At 42.9% G+C, this 21,337-nt stretch overlaps 1 protein-coding gene and 1 pseudogene across 2 annotated transcripts in view; one reads left to right on the top strand and one right to left on the bottom strand.

Annotated features, from left to right (window-relative positions):
- Nucleotides 1-531: 531 nt before the first annotated feature.
- LOC103730917 lies at nt 532-990 on the bottom strand (annotated as a pseudogene).
- Nucleotides 991-12,356: 11,366 nt separating this feature from the next.
- The window catches only part of Zmym6 (zinc finger MYM-type containing 6), a 38,175-nt gene continuing 29,194 nt past the window's right edge, over nt 12,357-21,337 (top strand). Inside the window, exons 1-4 of one of the 2 annotated variants that reach the window (XM_029561697.1) lie at nt 12,357-12,448; nt 13,498-13,654; nt 19,216-19,282; nt 19,872-20,103. In XM_029561697.1, the coding sequence (XP_029417557.1) occupies nt 13,565-13,654; nt 19,216-19,282; nt 19,872-20,103 (389 nt within the window). In that variant the 5' untranslated portion in view covers nt 12,357-12,448; nt 13,498-13,564. Of the gene's footprint in view, nt 12,449-12,477; nt 12,635-13,497; nt 13,655-19,215; nt 19,283-19,871; nt 20,104-21,337 lie in introns of those variants that run through there. The other variant, XM_008829238.3, reaches the window with a different exon arrangement.

Below are 21,337 nucleotides of genomic sequence, written 5' to 3'. Positions count from 1 at the left end.
TCTTTGTATCTATTGTCAGTTCCTCCTTCTCTGACTAGAGAAAATAGTCTTCAATTTTTGATCTCTGGAAATTGTTTCATAGCTTAAATTTTTTTCAGCAGCTTTTGCTTCTGCTTTCTGCAATTTGGGCTTCACTACTTTCTCCAGACAAATTTCCCTTTTCCATAATAAATAAATGGTTCACACTTGCAGTCAAATCTCTCTCTCTCTCCTCTCTTTCTCTCTCTCTCTCTTGTGTGTTTGTCTGCACCAATGGAGACAGTTTGCTGCATCAGTCATTGCTGTACTTAGTAGATTATTTGTTTCTTTTTATTTTCTCTTCCTTTCTTTTCTGGGAAGTAAAGGTGGCATTTTTTTTGTCTTTTTGAAGCAGGGTCTCCCTGTAGACCCAGCTGGTCTGGAACTCTGTAGACCAGGCTGGCCTTGAACTCACAGAGATCTGCCTGCCTCTGCCTCCCAAGTGCTGGGATTAAAGGAATGGGCCACCACACCCAGAATCAGATCATCTTTTATTGAAATACTTTCTCTTGCTTAACTAGAAGGACATTCCACTGTACCACTGTTGATGTCATCTATGATGTCATGAGGGTGAAAGCCATCCACAGATTGTGCAGTCCCCAGGATCTCTTTAATAGTTCCAGGAAGTTCTCTGGCTAAAGTGCTGTATGTCAGGCAATGTTGACAATCTCATCAAAAGTGATATTTCCACTGTACTTAATGTTCTTCTGCTTCTATCTGTCTCTTGGGGGCTCGATGAAGGCTTTGATAATCAGAGAAGAGGCAAAAGGTATGATCGCAATCTGGGCTGGCCTGTTCTGAATAGTTTCACTGTAATCATCAGACCTTTCCAATTGCTGGTTGCCTTGGCAATGTCATCACCAAATTTTTTTGGAGACAGACCCAGGGGACCAGTCCTGTGGTACTGACTTGGCCTCTGGTGGACCTCAGGTACATGACTTTGATCTTGTTGGGGTTGAACTTGGGCAGCATGATGGAGGTAGCTGGTGTCAGATAAACCTGAATTTGGATGACCAAAGAAAGTTGCACCTTAGCCTCCTCAGAGCCAAAAGCCAAAAGATCCACCTTAGGTCTTGAGATAAGGTCCTTGATGGAACCTGGAGCTCACTGATTCATCTAGGCTGGCTGGCCAACAAGCCCTGGGGAGCCTCCTGTCTCCATTTCCCCAGTGCTGGGATTACAGGTGTGCACTGCCATGCCCAACTTTTATGTGCATTCTGAGGATCTGAAGGCAGGTCTTTACACTTGCACAGCAAGCACTTTACCAAAGAGCCATCTCTCCAACCCAGTCTGGCATTTGTCAGCTTCTTTCTCTCAATAGAAATTTGGAGGTTGAGAATTTTCTGTTTGTTTTTTCAGTTGCCTCATGTAGCCCAAGCTGTCTTCAAACTCAATACATAGCCAAGGATGATCTCGAACCCTTGATCCTCCTACCTCTTCCTTCTGAGAGTTGGAATTAGAGGCATGCACCACCATACTTGACTAAGAGACTTTTAAAATTTATTATTTATTTATTTATTTATTTATTTTGTCTTGAGACAGGGTCTCCCTGTAGTCCCAGCTGACCTGAACTCACTATGTAGACCAGGCTGGCCTGAACTCAACAAAGATTTGCCTGCCTCTGCCTCCCAAGTGCTGGGAACTAAAGGCGTGTACCACCACGTCTGGCCTGAAATTTATTTTTTAATTAGGATATAGAGTTTCCTTCTGGCATTTTCATATATCTTTGTTTTGGTTGGTCCTCCTCTTCCATACCCCCATCTTCCTGCATCCTGTTGGAAATGCCTCTGGGGTCCCAAGAAAATGACCACACAATCCAAAGTATCTCATCAAAGCAAAAAGTTTTACTTCTGCAGAATGGTGCAAAGCAATTCTAAATCCAGTAAGCAAGCACACTTAGCAATGGTCCTATTAGGCTTTTACTCCTAATACAAAGGTCCTGTGCCTCACTCTGAGTGGTCAGAGCTTAGATGCACATTCATATGTGGTTGGCTAACCAGTGCAGCAATTAAGAAAAAATGCAGCTTTTGAGAGCAGAATGCAAATGGGCACAAATTTTAATTTTGGAAAAATGTTAACTGTAGTAGGCCCCTGACTAGAGGACATCCATCTTGTCACCTTACATGACCTGGCTAGTTATTTTCCAGTTTCCATGAAACTACCTCCCACCCAGCAGGGGTCCAGAGTTCCTGGAATTGATCAGAGTTCCTGAAATTGACCACATGTCTGGCCAAGATGCTTGCTCTGGTGGTTGGAAAACAATTTAATTGGTCTAAGATGAAAAACAACTGTGAACTTTGACTGACTTATGCAAATGCGTACTTCAGTTCAAACCATAATGATTGGTCCCTTGTATTCCTGCTTTTGCAAACCACCCAAGTGTGTATAAAAGGTCCTTGCAAACTCCCTATGTATGCACACCGAGTGCAGGGACAGCCCAGCCGTAAAATAAAGCTCTCTGCGGGGCGTGGTGACGCAGGCCTTTAATCCCAGCACTCGGGAGGCAGAGGCAGGTGGATATCTGTGAGTTCAAGGCCAGCCTGGTCTGCATAGCGAATCCAGGCCAGCTGGGGCTATAGGGAAATCCTGTCTCAAAAAAACCAAAAAAAAAAAAAAAAAAAAAAACCCAAAACTTCCTTACCTCAACTTTCACCTCATGGTGTGGATGGCAGTGGCTTGATTTCAGACCTACAACACTAACTGAGGGAGAGAGTTTTGCCAGATGGTGTTTTTACAAACTTCTTTAAAGATGGAACTTTCAAGCCAGGCTTGGTGGCACATGCCTTTAATCCTAGCACTCAGGTGGCAGAGGCAGGTTAATCTACATAGCAAATTCAGACAAGCTGGGGCTACAAGGAGACCGTGTCTCAAAAGAAAGCAAAAAAGATGGAACTTTCAGGGAGGCTGGAGAGATAGCTCTGTGGTTAAGAGCATTGGTTGCTCTTGCAGAGCAGTCTACCACTGAGCTAAATCCCCAACCCTGACAGGCATTAAACTTTATAGTAGAGTGATGAGGTAGCAGTTACACTAATCACTAAGCTAATAAGAAAAGAATATGGAGAAACTTCCTGAACATTTTTTATTGTATTGAAAACTATATTTCCTGTATAATGGTAATCTACCCTCCACATGATGTAGCTAAATAGAATAGTTAAGGAAATATGAATTTTAATCCTTGTTTTCTCTGTCAGCAAATTTCTTTTCTTTTTTTTTTTTCTTTTTTGGTCTTTTTGAGACAGGATCTCCCTGTAACCTCAACTGGCCTGGAACTCGCTATGTAGACTGGGCAGGCCTCAGTTTCACTCAGCCGTCTCTGCCTCCCCAGTGCTGGGCTCTGTCAGCACATTTCAGCTGACAAGTTTGTGGTTGGAATACTGACACCGCCAGCTAGATCCACTGCCTTTGCGTCCTGTTGAAACATCCTCAGTTCTGTTTCTCTCAGATGGAACCCCACTCTTTCACAGCTTTGTCCTCACCTTTTATTTTTCATTTTAGGATAAAATCCTTTTTGTCCTTTTGTCATGGCATTTGTCTCAGCAACAAAACAAGTAACTAATACAGGATGCTGGAGAGATGGCTCAGTGGTTAAGAGCACATGGTGTCTAACTCTATAATTCCAGTTCCAGGAGCTCTGACACCCTCTTCTGGCCTCTGTGGGCATTACATAACATAGGCGTACGTACTTAACTACATGCAGGCACGACACTCATACACACAAAATAAAAACAAATTTTTATTATTTATTATTATCTTTTCAAGACAGGGTCTCCCTGTAGCCCCAGCTGGCCTGGAACTTACTATGTAGACCAGGCTGGCCTCAAACTCGAAGAGATCTGTCTACCTCTGCTTCCTGAGCGCTGGGATTAAAGGCATGTGCCACCATGCCTGGCACACACACACACACACAAAAATCAAGTAGGGACCGGAGAGATGGCTCAGCAGTTAAGAGTACTGACTGCTCTTGCAGAGGACCCAGGTTTGATCCCTAGCACCCATATGGTGGTTAACAACCATCTGTAATTCCAGTTCCAGGGGATTTGATGCCTTCTTCTGACCTCTTCGGGCATTGCAGGACACTGGTGCACTTACACACATGCAGGCAATACACTCATATACATAAAATATTTTTTTTAAAAATCAAGTAACAGGGCTGGAGAGATGGCTCAGCAGTTAAGAACACTGGTTGTTCTTACAGAAGACCCAGGTTTGAATCCCAGCACCCACATGGCAGCTAACCACTGTCCATAACTCCCATCCCAGGGGATCCGACCGCTTCTTCTGACCTCCGAGGGCATTGCAGGAGGCGATACATGCATACACATTAAAAAAAAAAATCAAGTAACTAATACAGAAAATTGGTACCAGAAGTGGGGTGGAAATATATAAAAATGTGAAGTTTGTTGAGGTAAAGCATTCAAGCAAGTTTAAACTTACAGCCAAGAAGAATGCTGAAAAGAGAGCTGTAATTGTTAAAGAGAAAACTCCTGCTCTGTGTTGCTACTTAGGAAAGGTGCCCTGAGGGCAAGAGCTGACTCAACAAAGCAACATGTGAAGATGCAAATTCATTTGAAAGGAGAGAACCTGAATTGAGAATGCTGCTGAAGGGAGTCCTTGCTCCTGGAAAGCAACTACCTAGGCAAGTGTTTCTCCAGGGTTAGAACAGAGGCTGCTGTGTCTGTGCTCCAAGGGGGCCAGGCTCCTTCCTGAGCTCACTTCTTTGGCAGTGTTATCCACATGGTACTGGTAGTTACAGAGGTAAAACTCAGGTCATCAGGCTTGGTGGCAAGTGCCTTTACTTACCTACTGGGCCATCTCACTGGCCCTGGAACTATGTTTTCTGATGTTTTAGGGACAAACAGTTAAGAGACTGACTGAGTCTCAGAAGAGGCTCTGCACTTACACTTTTTTTAAATAAAATTTTTTTATTTATTATTTTATATGTATGCATGTATTGCCTGCGTGTAGGTAAGTGCACCCATGTTGTGCAATGCCCGTGGGGGTCTGTCAGATCCCCTGGAATTGGAGTTACGGACAGTTGTTAACCATCATGTGGGTGCTGGGATTCGAACCTGGGTCTTCTGCAAGAACAACCAGTGTTCTTAACTGCTGAGCCATCTCTCCAGCCCCTGCACTTACACTTTTAAACAATATTGCAATATTAGAACTGTTAAAGACTATTGGGACTTTAAAAATTGGACTGAAAGCACACACACACACACACACACACACACACACACACATATGCCAAAAATTTTTGCAAGAAAGGAACTGATAAAAGATTCAATCACTATAATACTTTGCTTGGAAACCCAGCACTATTATTTCACATGGACTGGTAACAGTCTATTTCTGAGGTCTTTTATGATATACTAAGGAGCATCAGCTGACCAAGCTGATGGTAAATTGTTATTCTTCATTAATGTTAACTCTGGTCTTATCGTATTAGACATGGTTGCATTCTGCATTCTGCCTTTGCTGGCACTCCGTGTCAGTTAATAGAATTGAATTCCTGGACTGAATACATTTTGCATTATGAGATGGTCATGAGCTTATGAAGACAAAGGGGGAAGGTTATAGCTGAAAAGCGATGTGTTTGGGCTGGAGAGATAGCTCCCTGGTGAAGGGCACTTACCAGTTTTTCAGAGGCTCTAGGTTTGATTCCCAGAACCCACATGGTGGTCCTTAACTCCAATTTCAAAACATCTAGTGCCCTCTTCTGCCTTATGCAAGCACCAGACACACATGCAGCTCTCTTACATACATGTAGGCAAAACATTCATACACATAAAATAAAAATAAATACAATCTTTAAAACAGTGATGTGTTTAAGTGTCAAATTGATAAATGATGGAGTTAAGACAGAAAGAGCTATCCTAAGTTGGAGTGACTAAAAAGGAGAAAGGAAGCCGAGCACTGACATTTATCTTCCTCTGCTTCTTGGCTGTGGCTGTCTCATGCTCTGATGCCGTAACTCCCCACTTTAATGGACTGTACCCTCAAAACTGTGTACCAACATAAACCCTTCCTCCTTCAGCCTATTTTCCTTTTCAATGCCGTATCATAGGTGGTTAAGAGAAATCAGTAAGTTTTTAGTATTCTGCATGGAATTCTCCCAAGACAAGAAAATTTCATAAGGTCACGTGATAAGTTAATATTGTCAACCTGACAGAATCTAGAATCACCTAGAAGTCAAACCTGTGAGGTATGTCTGTGATGAAGTTTCTAGACTGGGTTAATTGACATGGGAAGACCTACCCTAAGTGTGGATGTACCATTCCATGAGCTGGTGTCCTGGACCAAATAAAAATGAGAAAGCGTGTCTGGGCATGGTGACACACCCCTTTAGTCCCAGCACTCAGGAGGCAGAGGCAGACAGATCTCTGTGAGTTCAAGGCCAACCTGGTCTACAAAGTGAGTTCCAGGTCAGCTGGGGCTACAGGGAGACCGTGTCTCCAAAAGACAAAAAAAAAAAAATTATTTATTTATTTATTTATTATTTATTTCAGTGTGTGTGTGTGTGTGTGTATGTGTGTGTGTACATACATGGGCACACGAAGGCATGCATGTGGAAGTCAGAGGATAACTTGTAGGAATCTATTCTCTTCCATCATGTAGGTTCTGGGTATCGAACTCAGGTTGTCAGGCTTTGGCAACAAACTCCTCTATACACCAAGCTCTCTTGTCTGTCCTGGTTTTCTTTAAACTTTTTTTCCCCAAGTGTGTGGCATTGCGGATTGAAACTAGGAGCTTGCATATGCTAGGCTGGTGCTCAACCACTGAGTTATATTCCAAATAGTCTTTTCCCTCTCTTTTGTGTGTGTGTGTGTGTGTGTGTGTGTGTGTGTGTGTGTGTGACAGTCTCAGTATATAGACCTGACTGGCCTCATACTTTGGCAATCCTTGTGCCTCTGCCTCCCAAGTGCTGGGATTACAGGTGTGAACTACCACTTCCGACTTCACAAGCTGATTTTAAATTTTACATAAATATACAAAGGGCCATGAAAAGCCGGATGATCGCAAAGAGTATAATGTGAGGGAGGACTTTTTTCGAGATACCAAGACTTATTATAAAGCTTTTACAGAAGTTAAGATAATGTGGTATTTCCAGAGGAAGCAACTAAGGAACAGATTATATATTCCTAAAATAAATCTCTGGATATATAAACAACTTGTATATGACACAAGTGACAAAGTAGAGCAGTAGGGGAAAGGTCACGTTTTTCAAAGTAATACATAGAAAAAATAAAACCTGAGGTACACTTCACACATAACACATCTTCAGGAGGATAATAAAACTGAATATGATGAAATAATGACAAAATTTCCTACCTGTGGTAGGAAAATTTTTCTTTTTCTTTTCTTCTTTCTCCTCCCCCTCCTCCTCCTCCTCCACCTCCTCCTCCTCTTCTTCTTCTTCTTCTTCTTCTTCTTCTTCTTCTTCTTCTTCTTGTCTTCTTCCTCCTCTTCTTTTATTTTTTTTTGGTCTTTTTGAGACAGGTCTCCCTATAGCCCCACCTATCCTTGGAACTCACTATGTAGACCAGGCTGGCCTTGAAGTCACAGAGATCTACCTGCCTCTGCCTCCTGAGTGCAATGGAATCAAAAACATGCACCACCACATTCCTCTAGGAAGAAGCACTCAGCATAAATATCTTTTATGTTCATCAAAAGACAGTAATAAGTGGTGTTAGGTGTCCTGGTCTATCACCTTCTGTCTAATTTCTTTGAGACAGAGTCTGTCAGTGTTTGATCTAGACAGACTGGCCAGCAAGCCCCAGAGGTCCTCCTGAATGTCCTGTCTTTTCCCTCCTCCATGCCCTCCCTTGAGCACTTGGGTGATAGGTGCATGCACTGCTGTACCTGGCTTTTTATGTGTGTGTTAGGAACTTGATCTCAGGTCTTTTAGCTGCATAGAAAATGTTTTCACCCACTGATCCATCTCCCTAGACCCCCTTGAACACCTGAATTTTGAAGGGATACGTACATTCACTACAGGGCAGGGCTCATACTATAAGAAAATGGCAAACAAGCTGGGTGTGGTGGCACACTCCTGTAATCCCAGCACTTGAGAGACAGAAGCTGAAGGACTGCCACTAGCTTAAGATCAGCCAGGGCTGTATAGGGAGACGCTATCGCAAAATGATAATATAGTAAAATAAATTGGCAGGCAACACAAAAATTGATGTACTATGGGACTCTGACAATGCACTTTATAGAGAAGCTACCCAGAAATCTGAAAATGTGAAAATATATGGGGTGTGGTGGCACATGCCTTTAATCCTAGTACTTGGAGGCGGAGGTAGGTGGGTCTCTGTGAAATGGAGGCCAGTCTGGTTTATAGCGAGTTCCAGACCAGTTGGGGCTCATAGAGAGACCCTGATTCAAGAAACAAAAACATGGTGATAGCCTCTACTTCATTAGAAATGTGAAAAATGCGAGTGGAAAACACAGACAACTATTCCTACCACCCCCAGAATGGCTAACATTAAAAAAGATGCATAGGGGCTAGAGAGATGGCTCAGCAGCTAAGAACACTGGCTACTCTTGTAGAGGACCTGGGTTGGATTCCCAGCACCCACATGGTGGCTAACAATTATCTGTAACTCAAGTTCCAGGGGCTCTGATACCCTCTTCTGACCTCTGTGGGCATTGCATGACATAGGTGCGCCTACCTACATGGAAGCAATACACTCTTACACATAAAGTAAGAAATTAACAAAAAAAAAGATGCATAGTTGTAATTATTGACACTGATGTTAGGCAACTGAAGCTTTCATGCCTGGTTAGTGGGAGTATAGACTGAAACAATTATGTTCCAGAATTATTTGATAGAATAAGTTTTACATATAAAACAAGCAAGTTTATTGATAAATATAATTGCAACATGACTATACGCATATATTCTTTTTAGTATATTATTATTATTATTATTATTATTTCTTTTTGAGACAGGGTCTCCCTGTAGCCCCAGCTGTCCTGGAACTCACTATATAGACCAGGCTGGCCTTGAACTCACAGAGATCACCTGCCTCTGCTTCCAGAGTGCTGGGATTAAAGGCATGCACCACCATGCCCGGCTTATTATTTTTAATTTATGTGTGAGAGTATTGCCTGCATGTATGTGAGTGAACCTGTGTCTTCCAATGCCGAGGAGGTCAGAAGGGGGCTTCAGATTCCCCTGGAACTGGAGTTATGGATGGTTGTTAGCTGCCATATGGGTGCTAGGAACCAAACCTGGATCCTCTGCAAAAGCAGTCAATGCTCTTAACCACTGAGCCATCTCTCCAATCCTCAAAGTACATTATATATAAATTTTTTTCAACTTAAAAGAATTTATTGAGAATTTTATACATGCATATAAGGTGTTTTGATCAAATCCATGCCCACTCCCCTCCAACTCCTCACATATCTCCCCATCACATTTTTTTTTGAGACAGCATCTCTTTATAGCCCCAGCTGACCTTGCACTCCCTATGTAGACCAGGCTGGCTTCAAACTCACAGAGATCTGCCTACCTCTGCCTCCCAAGTGCTGGGACTAAAAGGCATATGGCACTATACCTGGCTAGGGTTTTGTTTTGTTTTTTTAAATAAAATTTTAATTGAATTTTTGTGTATTTCATACAGGAAATCATCTTTATACCCCTTTCCCCTTATGGCACTCTCCCATAGCCCCCAACCCCCAGAGTTCATACATTCTATCATTTGTGTTAAGGTCTTTCATGTAAAGTCAATGTCCTTAGATGTCCCTTATTCACTGGGATCTAGTCAGCCCATCTAGAGTCCCTCTCTTTTAGAAGAGCAGCTCTTGCTGGGCGTGGTGTTGCCCACCTTTAATCCCAGCACTTGGGGGCAGAGGCAAGCAGATCTCTGTGAATTCAAGGCCAGCCTGGTGTACATAGTGAGTTCCAGGACAGCTGGGGCTACAGGAAGGGAGACCTTGTCTCAAAAAAAAAAAATCAGCTCTTCCTCACCCAGCAGTAATCAGCTGTCAATAATTCTTTGATTAAGATTGGGTCCTGCTGTTCATTTCCATAGTTCTGTGCTGTGATTTTTGTCTGCTTAAGTTTGCATGGGTCTTATGCATGCTGACATCATTGCTGTAAGTTTGTATGAGAAGAGTCCCAGGAGCCCATAGGACTATTTTTGTATGGTCATGCACCTCCTCCCTGGCTCTTACAATCTTTCTGCCCCCTCTTCTGAAATGATCCCTGAGCCCTGGGTGGGTGGATTTTGATATAGGAGTCCTGTCCAAGGACCCACACTCTGCAGACTCTCATTCTCTGTGTTTTGGCAGTTTTGTATTGCTGGCCTTCTATTGCTAGAGAGAGCATCATTGATGAGAATTAAAAGATGCATTAGTGTTCTCTTCATCCCTTGTTCTATGACCCAGGAGCCTTAGGTGTAGAGGTTGTATCCTAGATATGCCACTTAGACTTGGGCAATTCATAGACACTCTTTGTGTGTGACCAGTTGTGGAACTCTGTAATTATCTCTTTCTTGAAAAAGAAGTTTCTTTGATGGGTGGTGACTGGGATACTTGTCTATAAATTTAAGGATCCACATTTTGCACACAGTAAGAAATTACACTTGTCTAGGGATGTGACAGCCTTGGAGTTTTCTCAAAGATTTACGACCTCTCCAGCTATGTGTATTTGGTTAGGTTTACAGTACCACAAATGAGTTTCCTCCCATTGAGTGGGCTTTAAGTCCATTTAGGTAGCTGTTGATTACCCCCAAGATAAAAGGGCCACTGCTGTACCAATTTCGTTTGCTGTACTGGTCACTGATGTGATTTTTAGGCTGTGAAGTTGGGGTTGGACCATCCATTGATGTTCTTCCTTACTAGCTTGCATAGTGCTCGCCAAAGCTATGAGGTGTCTTCCAGATCAGTCACAGCTCTGTTGCTCCAAATCCTGTGTCCAATGTATACCCTGTCTTCAGCAATATGGTCTTACCATCAAGTTCTGGGAGGCAGTCAAGGACTGTGGCAATAGCCTGTGTAATTTGGGGAGTCTCTTGGGCTACACTGGCCAATAACTCGAAGGAAATTTCTCCTGTCTGGCCCTCGTTCTTGTTATGTAGTTATACTCACAGACTCATGGAAGGATATTGTATGTGTAATTTTTCAGTAGGTTTTTGGACAATTCCCTCTGGTTTTTTTATACTAGTTAGGCATTACTTATCTTTCTCTCTCTTAGGGTTTTCTATGAAGCCCAGGTTCACCTGGAATTTGAGATCTTTCTTACCTCAGCTTCTCAAGTATGGTGATTTACATCTATGTGCTACCACACTCAGGTAACTGTTCTAATAGCTGTGAACTAAATGACTTGATTCCACCAGTTGTAAAACAGGCATGATAGCGGAGGCCTGTAATTCCAATACTCAGGAGGCAGAGGCTGGAGGATGTCTAAGAGTTAGAGGTAAGACTGTGTTGCATAGATAAATGCTATCTAAAAAAAAAAGTCTATTAATAATGACCAAATTGTGGTGTACTTCTAAAATAGAATACTATGCATCAGTTTAAATACAGCAGTCGTACAAATCATGGATATATCTAGAAAACACTATAAAACGAAAAATATCAAATATTCATTTTCTCAGTTATTTATACTATATTAAGGTTATCACCAGTATTAAATGTGAAAATATATCATGTGTTTAGCAAGAACTTTAATAAATGTCAGCTATTGGGGTTGGAGAAATGGCTTAGCGGTTAAGAGCACTGATTGTCTTGCAGAGATTCCCAGCACCCACATGGCGGCTACAAACCATCCTTAACTAGAGTTCCAGGGGAATCCGAAGCCTTCTTCTGACCTCCACAGCATTGCAGGACACGAGTGCACTCACATACATGCAGGCAATACACTCATACACATAAAATAAATATTAAAAAATAAAACAAATGGCAGCTATTATGTTGTCCTAGCAGCCGCCTTTTTAAGGAACTGGCCATTAAAGAATGGAACAGAGGTGGATGTGGTGGCACGTCTTTAACCCTAGCACTTAGGAGGCACAGGTGGGTGGCTCTCTGTGGGTTCCAGGCCAGCCAGGGCTACACAGTGAGACTGTCTCAAAAGTAAAAACAAAAGAACAGAAAAGGTCATCCCCAGTACCACCTAACACCACTGATCCCTCTTTCAAATTCCTTTTTCCACTTTTTCGCAGTCCAGTCTCGGTCTCTTTAAAATGTCAGTCATAACTCAGGTGAGAGGAACGCCGGGAAGGCCTCTAGTTCTGGGACTGGGGCATGACGGGAAAAGAGGGCGGGGACCAGGGCTGGGAACATCCAATCATCTCAGATCTGGGACGGGGCGGGGCGTTGCCATGGAGCCGAGGAGCTTCTAGTAGGGACGTTTCTGGTCTGGACGGGGTGGGTGCACCTCGGGCACCGCTGTGCATTCCCCGACTTGGCTTCCAGGCGACTGGAGGTGGGTGCGGGGCCGCGCCGGGCCGAGAGGCCGCTTGGGTCAGTGGTCCTGCGGGAGGCGGAGCCGGGAGCGTCACGTGACAGAACTGGCACGGACGACGGCGTCACGTGACCACGCTGGGTCCTGCGGGGGCCCTGTAAGACTGCTCCGTCCTGTCGTTCGCTGCACTCGGAGTTGCGGGCTTTGGTGGGTAGAGCTTCCGAGCGCTTGCGACTTTCAGAGGCGGGGAAGTGACAGCTGTGGCAAGGGGTTGAGAGTTCTCTGCAGGCTTTTAAAAACCTGTTGTCCTGTCCGCGGCTGGCGGGAATAGAGAGACGAGGCGGCTTCAGGGGACGCTTCCTTTTTACTACGGCTTCCGTATATACGTACGTTAGGGAATCGCCTGAACGCCCAGTAGATTGTTTATAGGAAGGCGTTAGCGAAGTCTGCCACAGAGGAGTTGACCTCCATCCAGTCCCCGAAACGTTCAAGGCCAAGTTAGAGGTGAAGGTGAGGCAGTGGGTGCACCCCGCTTTGGAGACATCAAAGCTGACGTGGGTTTTAAGTTCATAGTCAAGCAATCAGAAATAATTTTTATCTATATTTATTTTATATGTATGTGTATTGCCTGTATGTAAGGACACCTGTGTCGTGTAATACTTTGGGAGGCCACAAGAGGGCCTGGAACTGGAGTTACAGACGTTGGTTAGCTGCCTTGTGGGTGCTGGGAATGGAGCTGGGTCCTCTACAAGAGCAGCCAGTCAGTGCTCTTAGGAATTGAATTCTTGAGTCCATCTCTCCAAGAACTTGGGAACTTGCTCACATGGTTAGTTCTGCCAGTCTACTCAGTATCCTGAAACATAGTCAAGACCACACACAATGCTCGTCTTTAAAGGTACCGGGGAAGCGTCAGCTACTATTCCTGGAAGACTGTTTTCTCTTTGGAAGGAGCAGAAAGACAGAACAGTCATGGTGCCAGAAGGGTTGTTTCTCAGATCTCAACCCCAAAGGAATGCAGGTAACTATGAAGGAAACCAAAACCCGAGTACTGATCCTTTATATATTTTTAGGAGTCTACTGTCCACTGCCGAGAAGACTCTTAGTTTTAAAAGGGAGACAGCTGTGTCAAAAATTAGAATGAAAGAACCTTTGGATGGTGGGTGTGGCAAAGCAGTGGCACCGCAAGGGCTTCTGGCCGGAATTAAAGAAGAACCTGATAATGCTCAAGTAAGCATTGCCTCTTTTATTGTATTTATTATTTTTACTTTATGTGTATGAACGTTATGCCTGCATGTGTGTAAGTGCACCCATGGTGTGCAATGCTTGTGGAGGTCAGAAGAGGGCATTGGGGATCCCCTGAACTGGAGTTATGGGTGGTTGTCAGCCTTCATGTGTGTGCTGGGAACTGAACCCCAGTCCTCTGCAAGAGCAGCCAGTGCTCTTAACTGCTGAGCCATCTCTCCAGCCTGGTCTTGTCCTTTGTTGTTGCTCTCTTCCTCTTGCACCTTTTTCAATATTATGATGCAGCTCGAATGCTTGACCAGGTACAGGCCCTGTATCTTGGAATTCACAGCTTCCAGAACTGTGAGAAATTTCTTTTCCTTGTAAATCACCTGTTCTGTTCTATTGTTTTCCCTTAAAGCAACTTAATGAGGTCCAAAACTGGGTTGACCAGGTTTTCTGTGCTTTCAATGAGAAAAGGTTTTGGTAACTGTGATATTTCTTTTTGTAAAAGGAACAGAAGTATAAAAGTGGTAATGATTGATTAACAGCACCAATAGGTGGTGTAGTTATTCACCATATGATAGTATGTGGCATTATTAATACTAGCAATGATATCTGTGCATCCTTGGAGTGTACTCAGTATCGCTTTCACAGCCATGTTAACATTCTCATTTTATACATGAGGATATCAAAGCTCAAAAAAGCCCATCAGTATATACGATCAGTTACTAAACATTAGAGAGGTGTGCTGGATAGCTTTAGTGTCAACTTGATACACCTGGGTTGAGGGAGCCTCTATTGGGGAATTGCATCCATTGGACTGGCCTGTGGCCATGTCTGTGGGGCATTTCCTTGATTGTTCAGTGATGTGGGAGGGCCCAGCCCACTGTGGGTAGTGCCACCCCTGGGCAGGTGGGCCTGTATTGGATAAGAGAGCAAGCTGAGCAAGGGCCAGGGGAACAAACCAGTAAGCAGCATTCCTCCATGGCCTGTGCTCTAGCTCCTGTTTCCAGGTTCCTGCCCTGAGTTCCTACCTTGGGCTCCCTGACAGACTGCGACCTGGGAGATGTAAGCTGAATAAACCCTTTCCTCCCCAAGTTGGTGTTGGTCAGAGTGTTTGTCACAGCAATGAAGAAACAAACCAGGACAGAAATTGGTACCAGAAGTCGGGTATTGCTGTGAAGACCTGACCTTGGTGTTTTGGGGAGGACTGATGCTGGGACAATTGATGCTGATTAGCTGGGGCTGAAAAATTAGCTGTAAGTAACAAGAGACCAGCATCACTGTGGTGAATATGCTGAAAGAGTTGTAGACAATGGAGGCCTGGCTTGTGATGCTTCAAAGGGCAGTTTGTGTGATATTTTGAATTGAGAATCTGTGGGTTCTGGTTGGCTGAAGCTGAAGAATCAGCTGTGATTAAAAAGAGACCAAAATCTGAAGTAAAACCTTTGCTTTACTGGGACAATTGATGCTGATTAGCTGGGGCTGAAAAATTAGCTGTAAGTAACAAGAGACCAGCATCACTGTGGTGAAATCTTATGGGAGGTATTTCCTCAGCATCAGCACACAGAGGGGACCTGAACCTTCATCTCAAGCTAGAAGCAGGAGTTGGTTATGTGTAAGAGTCTCCTGCATGGTTCTGGTGTTGAAAGAGGCGTGAAGAGGTCACAGAGAGTAGCTGAGGCTTGGCACTCTGAGAGGCCAGGAAAGGCCATAGGTGAAAGTGCAGCTTCAGTTGCAGTGAAGACCCCAGGATTAAGGGGTCATGGAGAGAATCAGGCTTTGTACCCCAAGAAACAAGAAGAGGCCACTGGTGAAGGTGTAGCCTCAGTTTCAGTGGCAACCCCAGCTTTCTGGAGATGCCAGGACTGTGGGACGACCACCAAGGGCAGCGGCATGTGTGAATGGAGCTGGCCTGGGTCTGCGAGATGAACTGTGTGTGCTGTGGATGGCAGAGTCAGAGAAATAGAGCTGCCAGAACCCTATGGAGCCCAGAAGATTGTGAGTGAACCCCAGGTGTCCAGCCTTGAGCTACTTTGCTGGACTTTGGTTTTGCTTAGGTGTGCCAGATTCTTCCCTTTGAAATAAGACAGTACTTGTTTTGGATTTTACAGAAGCCCACCCACAGTTGAGAGTTTTAAAAGAGACTATGGACTAAGGACTGTGGGGTTTTTAAGGTTGTACTGTCTTATGTTGTGATATTAATGTTAATATTGTGTCTTGAGGGACAAGAATTGGAAAGGTTATGGTTTAATAGTGATGTGTTTGTGTGTCAAGATGACAAGGGGTCAATTGTGCTGGATAGCTTTAGTGTCAACTTGACACACCTGCGTTGAGGGACCCTCAATTGAGGAATTGTTTTCATTGGACTGCCCTGTGTATGCATGTATTGCCTGCATGTAGGTAAGTGCACCTGTGTCGTGCAGTGCCTATGGAGAACAGAAGAGCCTGTTGGATCCCTTGAACTGGAATTAAGTTACAGACAGTTGTTAGCTGCCATGTGGGTGCTGGGATTCGAACCTGGGTCTTCTGCAAGAAAAGTCAGTGTTCTTAATCACTGAGCTGTCTCTTCAGCCCCTGTAGGCTGATTTTTTAAAAAGATTTGTTATCTGTTTTTTTGTTTGTTTGTTTGTTTGAGACAGGGTCTCACTGTGTAACCCTGGCTGACCTGGAACTTGGTATATAAAACAGGCTGGCCTCAACCTTACAAAGATCTGCCTACCTCTGCCACCTGAGTCCTGGGATTAACGGTATGGGCCACTACGCCCAGACTGCTTTTAATTTTGTGTGTGTGTGTGTGTGTGTGTGTGTGTGTGTGTGTGAATGAATGTAAGTGTATGTCAGTGCAGGTGTGCTCACGGAAGCCGGAAGCACAAACCTCCCTGGATCTAGAGTACCAGGTAGTTGTGAGCCTGTTAGACTTGAGTGCTGGAAAGAGATCTTGAGTCCTCTGCAAGGCCAGTATATACTCTAAACTGATGAACCATCTCTACAGTCCAAGAATAAAATTTTTAAAAAATTAAAAAATTTTTATGTGTATAAGTATTTTGCCTGCGTGTATGTATGTGCACCATGTGCATGCGGTGCCCATGTATGCCAGAAGAGGGCATCTGATCACTGGAACTGGAGTTGTGGATGGTTGTTAGCTGCCATGGGGGTGCTGGGGAGTGAATCCAGGTCTTCTGGAAGATCAGGTAGTGCTCTTAACTGCTGAGCCGTCTCTCTAGCCCTAAGAATAAAAATTAAATAAATAAATAAATAAATAAATAATGCAATTAAGAAACCAAAGACAATGGAACCAATAACAGTGTCAGATGGGTTTGAGAGGCCAAGTAGTAAAGAATCTTAAAGCATTTGTTGGATTGTCAATTGTGAAATGAGGGAATCAAAGTAAGACAGTAGCGAGAGAATAAGTACTTAAAAAGACTGTGCATGTGGTGTGTGAATGTGGACACTTAGGCACTATGTGAGTCTGTGGCGTCAGAGGACAGCTTTCTAGAGTTGACTCTTTGCACCATGGAATCAGGATGACTCAGGTCATCAAGTTTGCACAGCAAGCACTTTTACCCTCTGAACTGTCTCACCAAACCAAGAGTGAAATACTATTAGTTTGATTATGAAGGGAGGGAGAAGACAGGGCAGTAGTAGTTTCTGAAGGAACAGATCAATATGCAGTCATGTAAATGGAGGGGAAGAAGCCAAGATGGAGGTGTCCAGAAATAGAAGATAAAAGGTGGGTTGGAGTGCCCAAAGAAGGGAGAGGAACAGAACCCAGAACACTTAGCTGTGAAGAGATCACTTTTCCTGGTGAGGTCACTGACCTGGTGAGGTCAGAGAGCAGTTTGCAGACAGGGTATAGTTGGGGAAGGAGGGTGTTGAAGGAGTTGTTCTTAGCTGCTTGCTTTCACTTGGTGAAATTGAAACATGAGTGAGCAGAAGCTGTCAGGAACTATGAGTCCTGAAGATTTAACAGTGACTTTGTGAAGTAAACTTGTCAGGGAACTTTAGTTGATGATAAGGCAGAGTAATTTTTTGTTTTTATTTTTGTTTTGTTTTGAGACAGTGTCTCCTTCCAGTTCCAGCTGGCCTGGAACTGGCTATGTAGACCAGGGTAGACCAAGGGCAGTCATTTTCAAGACATATTATTATTTTTTCTTTAATTTGTTTAAGGCTTTCATTTTCTAACTTCTTTTTATAAAAATACTTATTTTTATTTTATGTGAATGAGTGTATTGCCTGTATGTAAGTGCATGCACCCATGTCATGCAATGCCGTGGAGGTCAGAAGAGGGCTTCAGATTCCCCTGGAACTGGAATTAAAGACGGTTTGTAAATGCCGTGTGGGTGCTAGCAATCAAACCTGGGTCCTCTGCAAGAGCAGTCAGTGCTCTTAACCCCTGGGCCATCCCCCCCGCCCTGTAACTTTTTTTTTTTTTTTTTTTTTTTTTGAGACAGGCTTTACCCTGTCTAGCCTATCCTGGTCTGGAACTGACTATGTGACCCAGGTTGGACAAAAACTTGTGGTGATCTCACTTCTCAGCCTCCCAGTCCTGAGATTACAGGCTGAACCTCTACACCCAGTTTCATTTTCTAATGTTTAGAAGAAATAGATCAAGGATAAATGATTTAGTTTATGGTGATTTTGTATCTAATAAACGGAATGCATTGACATTTTTGTATCTTTTTTTGCCACTCACAGATGTGACCTTGTAAATCTGTGGGCTGAAATTACAAATTTAGGGGCTGAGTTCAATCCCCCAGCATTGCATAAACCACATGTGGTGGCCCATGCCTGTAATCCCAGGTAGAGGCAAAAAATGACATTGAGGGTCATTTCATTTAGATAAGCAGTTCAAGATCAGCCTGGGTTTCATGAGACTGTGTCTCAAAGCAAAAAGAAAAGAATCACTAGTTTAGATCTAAACTTTACGTCATTTATATTAATTTCACTTATCACTCTCTTGTAAATATAGCATAGAAAATGAGAAGAATTGGGGCTGGGGAGATGGCTAAAGTGCTTGCTGTGCTATCATGAGGACCTGAGATCCAATTCCCAGCACCCAGGTAAAAAGCTGGATGTGGACCTGTGGTCCCAGTGCTGGGGTGTAGGAGGCAGGACCTTTGGAACTTGCTGGCCAGCTAATCTAGCCAGTCAGTGAGATCTAGGTTTAGTGAGAGACTCTGTCTCAATAAATAAGGTGGAGAGAAATTGAGGAATACCCTGATGTTGACCTCTACATGTACTTACTAAACACATGTGTATCCACATGCATGTGCATAGACATGAACATGTGGATACACAAACCCAAATGGGTAGCATTCAAGGTTAGAATACTGCGTAGTATCTTCTCGTATACCGAGATTGCACTTGAGAATAGGTGGAACTATGACATGTATTACAATTTATCTAGTCAGTAACAAATTTTATTTTTGAGGTATTTGTGAAGATTATTCTGATTAGGATGTACAAAAGATGCATATGACAGGATCAGATTTTAGTAGAACTACTGGTTTATGTAAGTATACTGTATTTAATTCTCTCTCCCCCTTCTTTTGTTTTTAAAGGAGTATGGATCTCAAGAAAGTGAACTGAAAATCAGTGCTGTGTTTTCAGTTAGTGACCCTTCTCTTGGTAAGAAGTAAAACTAAGTTTATTACAGTTGCTGTTTGTTAGTGGAACTGAGGGAAAGGGATCTCCTTATCTAAGTCTTTGTCCTCCTTTAGAGCAAAGTTTTCAGATTGGGAACTGGTTGTCATTAGCCTTTTAAAAAATGTAATACATTAAGATTATATCAGAAGATGATACATATATTAGGGAAATTAATGTTTTATGAAACTTGTGTTTTAGACAATAAGTTATACACACTGTTGTGAGAGGCTGGCCACAGTGGCAAATGCCTGTAATTGCATTCCTTGTGAGACTGAGATAGGAGGGTTATAAGTTCAAGGCCATCCTGGGCTACATAGTGAAACTCTACCTTAAAATAAATAAATAAGTAAAAGTAAAAAATCTTGCTTTGTATATGAAAACTGGGTTTTAACTAAAATGTAATTCTTACTATGCTAAGAAAAAGTTTGAACCCCGATGTTTTGGAATGCTTATTGTTTCCTTAGTCTGGAGCTTTTCAGAACCGACAAATACTTTTTCCTTAAAAAGATTATGTATGCATTAGTGTTGATACTGAAGTTGTTTTTGTTTTGTTTGTATTTTGTTTTGCCAGGCTTTCAGCCTTCTCCTCTACCACTGGACCCAAATACGTCACTTCCTTCAATTCCATCTGTAGCTGTTGAGGTTGTTTGTTCTGGTTGTAAGAAAATATTTTATAAGGGACAAACTGCATATCACAAGACAGGATCTGCTCAGCCCTTCTGTTCCCTGGAATGCGTCAGTAGATGTTCTGTACCCATCTGCCTACCACCTCCTCCGAAGAAAACCTGCACAAACTGCGCCAAGTACACAATACTCTTTGTTCATTAAAATTTTGTTTTGTTTTTCTTTTTTTTAAGTACAAAAAAAATTTTAGCAAGTTTTTTCACTTTACTTTTAAGGTGTGTAGTTTAGTTCAAATATGTTATCACTTTAAATCTCTTTAGCACATTTCTGTGGTTTTTGCTTTTTAGGTAGTGGGGGAATTATTCTAAAGTTATTAAATAAATGACTTGATATTAGGAGTATTGCCTAAACCAATTTTTTTTAGTTAAAATTATACTATGGAAAGAAATAACTTGTGGGGATTATAGGACAATTCATATGCCTTGCAGTTGTGAACAGCCACCACTTAAAACATGAGCAGTTCTTGCCAGGTGTGGTGGCACATGTCTTCAATCCCAGCACTCGAGAGGCAGAGGCAGGCAGATATCTGTGAGTTCAAGGCCAGCCTGGGCCACATAGTGACTTTCAGGCTACCTGGGGCTAGCCTGACACCAGGAGACCATGTCTCAAAGAAAATAATTAACAGTTTTCTTTAAAGTAACTGAGGTACAGAAAACCAAAATATCACTCAATAATATATAAAAGTTATTTAATTCTTTAGAATGTAAAAACTCAAGTAGTGACAAAATAGTTTTTATTTTTAAAATTCTCATGAGCTTTTGTTGTGATCAGTATTGCTTTAAAATATGCTTTGATGCTGAGAGATGAAGAAACAGCAGTCACTGAACAAGTGCTTGACAAGTGGGATCTCATTAATAAGAATTAAAGAGCCAGGCATGGTGGTATGCCTTTGATCCCAGCACTCAGGAGGCAGAGGCAGGAAGATCTCTGTGAGTTCAAGGTTAGCCTGGTCTGCATAGTGTCAGGACAGCTGGGGCTACACGGAGACCCTGTCTCAAAAAGACCAAAAAAAAAAAAAAATCATAATTATATAGTACTGTGGATTTTCTATTATTTTTATTTTATGTGTCTGAATATTTTGTCTGCATGTATATAAGTGTACCACATGTGTGCAATGCCCACAGAGTCCAGAAGAGGATGTCCAGTCCTCTGGAACTGGAGTTATGGACAGTTGTTAGTTGCCATGTGGGTGCTGGGAATTCAAATCCCGGTCCCACAAGTGATTTTTTTTGTTTGGGTTTTTTTTTGGTCTTTTTGAGACAGGGTGTGATGGATAGCTTTAGTGTCAACTTGACACACCTGGGTTGAGGGAGCCTCAGTTGGGGAATTGCCTCTATTGGACTGGCCTGTGGC

The sequence above is a fragment of the Nannospalax galili genome, unplaced genomic scaffold, assembly GCF_000622305.1.
Source record: "Nannospalax galili isolate Female #2095 unplaced genomic scaffold, S.galili_v1.0 scaffold473, whole genome shotgun sequence".
Taxonomy (NCBI): domain Eukaryota; kingdom Metazoa; phylum Chordata; class Mammalia; order Rodentia; family Spalacidae; genus Nannospalax; species Nannospalax galili.
Note: the sequence above shows the minus strand (reverse complement) of the source record. Positions and strands in the feature narration are given on the sequence as shown.